Source organism: Pundamilia nyererei, unplaced genomic scaffold (genome assembly GCF_000239375.1).
Source record: "Pundamilia nyererei isolate P.nyererei 1_Seehausen unplaced genomic scaffold, PunNye1.0 scaffold00022, whole genome shotgun sequence".
Taxonomy (NCBI): domain Eukaryota; kingdom Metazoa; phylum Chordata; class Actinopteri; order Cichliformes; family Cichlidae; genus Pundamilia; species Pundamilia nyererei.
Window position 1 is genome coordinate 2,622,236 of NW_005187423.1, and position 7,130 is coordinate 2,629,365.

Below are 7,130 nucleotides of genomic sequence, written 5' to 3' on the forward strand. Positions count from 1 at the left end.
ACCGTTTTTAACTCTCAGTGTTCGTTTGACTTTGGGACCTGAAGAGACGGAGCTTTGGACCCAGATTACTCCGCGAAGCTCCTTACTACTGCAGCCGTAATGCTCTGACAATCCATCAAAACATTTTTTAACAGATTTCTGCACACCAAAATCGGTTCAAGGTCAGTAAGCACAACCAGAATTCATACATAAGGCACACTCGATTTTTGAGAAAATTAAAGGATTTTAAGTGTGCCTTATAGTGTGAAAAATACGTTAGACAGAAGAACACAATATATCGCGATATATATCATTACCGCACGTGCTTCAAATTATATCGCGATATGGATTTTAGGCCATATCGCCCAGCCCTAATTTCTAGGACTTTTTGTGTTTCCTGTAAAATGTGATGGTCTGAATCCTTTTCATTTCTCATTTATTTAATTGGTGGTAGTTTGCACACTGAAGCAGCGGTGTTGTAATGGTGAGGTAATGAAGGTGAAAGGGAATGAGACATGGACACCCCCCACCTCCCCCAGTATATTAATTGATTAAAAAATAAAAAATTGACTGTCATTGACCCTGTAAGGTAATTACAGGATTGCATGATTTTAGTGCTAGACAAAAGTTATGTTTTAGCTAATATAAAACAAAGACGATACATTAGCTGCAACTCTGACTTTTGTGTTGGGTGAAATAACACTGAGTTAGGGTTAGAGCTTCTGCACTGGACTACTGTGGCCAACAGTTATTAAACCAGACGTTCTGAGTACCAAAGCCTACAGTGTAGTGGCACATCATTAACTTATTTCTTACATTTTTTATTCTTGAGGTTTTGGTCCTGAAAAGGTTGAAAGAAACTGATACAAACCTTGGGGCTTTAATGTAGCAGACCCTTAAAATGTATAAAATAGTCAAATTCACACAGAAAGGAGGTGAAGCTGTACTCTTAACTTTACACTCTGCTTTTCATAAAAACACACATGCACACCAGTTAAAATGATGTTTTTTTGAATTATGCCTGGGTTTCTTCATCAAAGCAACGTGAACCACTGACAACTAGCAATCTTTCATGCTCGCTGTATCCCAGCTCTGGCCTGTCTGATGAACCATCTAACACAGCCAGACAGCCAAATCTGTCCCCAGAAAAGGACTTTAATGACTGCTAGGGACGATCCATCACCTCTCCTAGCTCAGAAACTGATCCTGAATAAAACAGACATCAACCAACAGCAGCCACACAGAGTCACACACACTAACTCCAGAGTAAACTGTGTCCATTGGACAGAATGGGCAGATTTTACTGGGTAAGTTTCTCGTCTAATGATAAGTATTAACAATGAGCTAAGGGCCTCAGCTGCGAAAGGAGTCCCATTGTAACGGTAGGCAGCATCTGTTAGATGGCTCTTTGAAGGCTAAAATATGTAAAGAGATCAGATCAAAGGTGACTGGAGTGTCTTTCTTGCTTCAGCTGATTATTTTTGCAGGGTCAGTGGGATATTCATGAGCAGCAACCACCTAAGCGATGACACGGACTGATCAAACACAGACTTACAAGCATGTGCAAATATGTAAATTAGGCAGCAGCAGCACATGAACATGACTAAGGTACCTTGAACAAGGAGGGAATAAGAGAACTTCCCTACAAGAGAGTCCTGAGTCTAAAGTGAGCCTTCCCCTGGATTTGTCATAGCCCTTCCTTCTTTCCTTCCTTCATCTTCAACAACAGCAACGATACACACAAGGAAATATGCTGTGACAAGACAAATGCGCACACACATGCACACGCATAGGGCAACACATTCATCAAGGCGACATGGGCAGATTTTCAGTGACATGCTGGAGCCTAGCAGGGAACCTCCCTGCACCATTAACAGGGGTGGGCAGAACAGAAAGCCAGTCAGCCATGTAGAGGCCCTCGGTCAATTATATAAGACATGAATCACACGCATACACAAACACAACGTACAAAAAACACACAATTATCCACACAAACAGGAAATCAACAGCAGGCCTCTGTGCTGCTCTACAAAGCTGTTCCTATTTACGGATGAGAAATATCCCAAGAGCTTTGTTTTTTTTTGGGGTTTTTTTAACTGATTTCCCTGAGATCTACAGCATGAATTCACCTGACAAATCACGGCCTCTTAGGAATGTGCAGAGAAATGCAGAAATCAAATCAGGAGTGCATATGCACAACTCTACTTTCGGTCTGGTGGCGCCTCAAAAACTCAGACTCTGAAGGAGAATACTCCTTCTTCCTCTTTTAACTTCCTGATGATGACGTTGTGTGATCTCAGAGCCCAGTTAAGAGTAGAGAAGAATGCATAACGGTTTGACACAAATAGATTTGTGAGTGTATGTGTGTCAATATCATTCTTTTAAAACCCTTTCGGTATCAACATATAGGCATTCAGACATTAAACGTACTCACATCCTGTAAATCCCTATTAGGTTTTACTGAAGTTTATTTAATCTCATTGGAGGACTTGTGCAGTGCCTGTCTAATCCTAGTATTAGCACGAGGCGTCTGGCACATGGAGACTCCCGCTCCTGCTTCGTCTAGTCAGCCCGCTAACCTTACCTTCTGTGACGGTATGTCTGTGGTGATCTGGTCCACATCAACCTCCTCCATCTCCCCCATCTTCAGACGACTCACCACCACTGTTCCTGCTGTGCACACACCATCAGATGACCTAAAGCAAGACATGAAGAGAGAGAGAGAGAAAAAGATACATTCACTTTTGGCCTCTTCATTCAAGCTGTTAAATAAAAGTCTCATCTGTTAAATGATATTTTCCTCTAGCTACTGCCCCTCTACGGGCCTCAGAAATATTCATCTTCATGTCAGCCCCCCCCTGACTCGGCAAACCTAATAAGCTTATTTCCAGCCTTGCACAGGTTGTGAAATTATAAAGCTTTGAGTAAAAAGTGGAATCAGGACATGGACGCTTGCACTGCGGCGATTCCTTTTCCTGACAGATTTTGCCCAGGAGTTTTGCATGCAGAATAAAATCCCAGCACGCTTCAGCAGGAAGCTGATGGGGGTGAAGGAAAGAACGTTTCATCTAACTGTTCAAATAGTGGTTTATTAAACCAGGCTATGTGCCCCGACAGATATGAAAATTGATACTAGAGTTTTCATATCGGAGAGACCTGACTAATCACTTTCCCAATCATGGGGCCATGATTAAGGAGCTGATAGAAAATCTATAGTATTGGCAGGAAGACAGACGCTCTCAAATGAAGAAAAATGGTCCCCGGGTATAGCGGGAGCGAGTCTGATCACCTTAACAGACCCATCCCTAATGTGCTCAGTTCCACTCCAGCTGGAGAAAATATTGGATGTTGTGCATCAGCCACTGGTCTGGGGAGACAGGAGGATGGATGACACACCCCTGCCCGAGGAGGAGAAAATGCAAGGATGGTGATGGAAGCAAAAAGGATGCTTTCGAGGCCAATCAATCTTGGGCAGACACAAAAGAAGAAAATCTAAAGGCACCCGTGAGAAAAAGGTAAGAAAGGAGATGCGGGAAGCAATGTGAGTGAAAACTGGAGAAGAGGACGGGGATCGAGAGGTTGGAGAGTGAAGGGAAAGTGTCTGTGGAGTGGGAACCTGGGAGCTTCAGTTAGCACTTAATGTCTTACAGTAGTCTCCAAGCAGAGAAAATAACATTGGCCGGTTTATAAATCCAATCATTGTCCCTTGCCAGACACCTGTCTCAGTGTTTACTCCTCTGCTCATCTTCTTGTTTCTTCCCCATTTTTTAGCGTGCCCCCTCCCGTTCCTGCGCAACAGAGGACCCAAGCACGGGAAAAGAAAGTCACCCTGACTTTGAACAAACGTTATGTGCTGAGAGCGGCCCACACATAATCGAGGAAATGGAGATTAACACACATCGCGTTCTGTGATAGTCCTCCCAAGGCAAACCTTAGGGGTTACAGTGGTCCCCTACTCTTTAGATTACTGCGCCGCAATCCACTAATGAAACTCCCCATTTAGGTGGACAAGAGACTCAGTTAGAATTGCTTTAACGTAATTAACTTACAGTATGCCTTTGAGAGATATATTAGGATTTATTTTTTTTGTTTTGATTTGCAGCCAAACATAAACTCAGCACCTACTCAAATACAGTTTTCTTTTATATTACTGCTGTCTGTGAGGAAAAGGACTCTTCTGCAGCCTATTTAAAAGGGCTGGGATGATTCGATTTAGCTCAATCACTGCACAGCCAATTCTCTGTTCCATTAAAAAACAAGCACGGAAGAGGTTAGAGACTTCTGACAGGATGCCTGGTCTTCAGAGGCACCCCTTTATTTTAACTAAAGCCATTTAGCACGAGCATGAAGTGACCTCCGATTAACTTAGAAGGTTTTGATGAGCGCTGTTGTTGAAAAAGAAGACATTGTTTGGAGAAAAAAAAAGACCCTTCCCCCTCCACTCCCACATTCCCTCCTCTTCTCCCTCCTCGTCACTTTCCGTCTGTTGGAGCTGGCATGGAAACAAATCTGCAGATTGTTCTTTGCCTGTGAGCCCATCTTTTTCTTTTTTTTTTTTTTTTATCTAATTGGCCCAGGATCTCTTTTATGACAACACTTAATCAGATGGCTTTGTTCAAGTGACAAAAATAATGTGCTTAAAATGTCTGCTGTGAATCTGGCACAATTTGAGAAATAATTAGTTATCAGGGAAGTGCCTTACATTTAACAGTTATTTTCTTTTGAAAGGCTTTCTTGTAGTTTACGGATACATTTCCCAGCGTGGGAGCATGCAATGCAATTTGTTTCAAATGGCCAGTTTGCACTAATAAGCTCTAAATGTACGAGCTATATGTCTTAAGTACACACTGTATACACTGCACAGTGCAAATGATAATACTTTCAATTATCTGTACAAGACGGGAGGCTTCGGCTGAGCATCATATCTTAATTTTGCTTCTTGTACAGTTTTTATCTACTAATGACACAATATCTTTTCCACTAATGATGCCCCCCCCAAAAACTTTTTTTCCTTTTTCTGTTAGGCTGTAACATTTTAAAGTTAAGCTGCTTCATCAGGCTTACCTCACTGTGAACTTACAAAAGGTTGTGTACAAATTTTTTAATGGCATATTCATCCAGGGTCGCAGGAAGCAGAGTACACACAAAGAAATCATCTATTTGCTCCACACAGCCTGTTTAGAAACACCAGTTTTGCAGTTGACATGCTTGTTTTTGGACTGAACATGTAAAAGCCTGACCTCGATTATTATTAACCTTCAGGTGAAAACAAACTAAACTTCATTTGGCATGGCTCTTCAAAGTATGAAACACAGTAACATGACTGCTGATGGTTCACATACCTATTAAAACTCTTTAAAAAAAGAGATGTGTGTATTCAGTTAAATGAGCAAAAGGCAACGACCTGAGCAATGTTGCTGACTTGATGTTTCTGTACATAGGATCTGTGACACAACTGTGTTTTCAAACCACCACATTTAGCAACCAAGAAAACTAATTTTCCCACTTTGATTGGTTTGAGCAAGTCTATCCAGCCCAGTGGTTTAGCTGGATTTATGGGTGCGTTGCAATGTAGCAGCGACCTCAGTATCATTATGAGTTACATGTTTTCCACAGTAATATTATTACTGTCATTATTTTTCTACTGTTATTGGAAATACTATCATTACTACTGTTATTTTTTGCTTCTTTGGTGCTTTGATGATAGATGGCAATGGTTGCTTTTTTTTGTTTGTTTGGTGAAACGAGCAGTTATACTCTGCTATAATAGGCTTGCACTGCAACGCAGAGCCCGGTGTACAGTCTGGAGACACACTACCTCATTTACACTGATTGTTTTGTCTTTGTCTATAGATGCGGCATCATAATAGTTTTTACTCAACCTGTCATCACTCTGAAAATAAGCGAATGGTCAAAGATCATGAAGTCTACAAGTTTAGATAAGTTGGGTTAAATGGATGAACGCTGTTTCCGCTCTCTTGTGGACCAAAAAAAAGGAAAGAGGTTTGTAGAGCAAAGTCAAGAAAAGGACAATAACGCTGAATTCAACAGCCCGTGGGTGGGGAAAGTTCATCAAAACACTTCAAAGCAGCAAAGCGTCAGTTTTTATCAGGCTTTCTCTCTGTGGGATGCCACAAGGAGGGAGACACCTGATAGCCACAGGAAAGAAGCAAAAACACCCATGGCTTTTACTCTTGCAAGGGGTTTTGCTTTAACAGTGAGAAACTAAATTACCCACCAGAACGCGCAAATAACTATTTGTGTTTTGCCAAAAGAAGACATTTTTAAGAGCTCTTGAGGACACCTTAAAGCTGAATGTTAATGGAAGTAGTCAGAAAAATACAAAAAGGATCCTACAACAGCAACGAATATGCTACAATCTTGTTGTGAAGGAATGGAAGTGTGGATGGGATTCTTGACCTATATAAAGCTGGACCGGTGGCTAAATATAGCCCTGGCTAGTTTTCACTAAGGACAGATGTTAGGACATGAGACAGTAATAATGGAGAATGCCAGCTTTAGAAGTCATAGTTCTAATGCTGATTTTTTTTTCTTTCATTAGGGATAAATGACACAATCATGTGATTCGGAGTAATTGGGCATTTTGTAACTGGGGAACTGACTCAATCAATAAGACTCTACTGCAGGCATTGTTCATAGAGCTGGACAGAATCACCAGGGGACACTTACACTGAGCACACTCTCTCTGGCATGTCTGGACCACTTGAAATTTATTCCCTGAGAAAAAAAAACTGCCCTGGTTTTCACTTGATGAAGGAGACTTACACCATGCGCAATATATTCAGTCTGAATGAAAAATTAATGTAAAACACCCTCTGTGTCCATTGTAAAAATTCAGTTCTGTGTTAGAAATAAGGATATTTTAACGGCTCTCGGGCTCAGGATGTTTTTTTAAACTTGAAAGGCGAAGCAGGCAAACATTTATTGAAAACAAGCCGATTAACTGGAATACATCAATGAGATCAAACTGTAAAATTCTGAAGTAGAAAACTAATCTGTTTGTCGGATGCAATACATCTGTAGTAAGCAGAACAGGAGCTACGTCAGCGGAAGATTGATACTTGCAGACAATTTGTGAGTTTTAACACATCCTATTTGTTCCAGTTCTCACACACACACACACACACACA

The 7,130-nt window shown here is 41.2% G+C and overlaps 1 protein-coding gene across 3 annotated transcripts in view; it reads right to left on the reverse strand.

Annotated features, from left to right (window-relative positions):
- The window catches only part of inpp4b (inositol polyphosphate-4-phosphatase type II B), a 184,356-nt gene that overhangs the window by 81,569 nt on the left and 95,657 nt on the right, over positions 1 to 7,130 (reverse strand). For all 3 annotated transcript variants that reach the window (XM_005726925.2, XM_005726924.2, XM_005726926.1), the window contains one exon: positions 2,564 to 2,675. In XM_005726925.2, the coding sequence (XP_005726982.1) occupies positions 2,564 to 2,675 (112 nt within the window). The remainder of the gene's footprint in view (positions 1 to 2,563; positions 2,676 to 7,130) is intronic.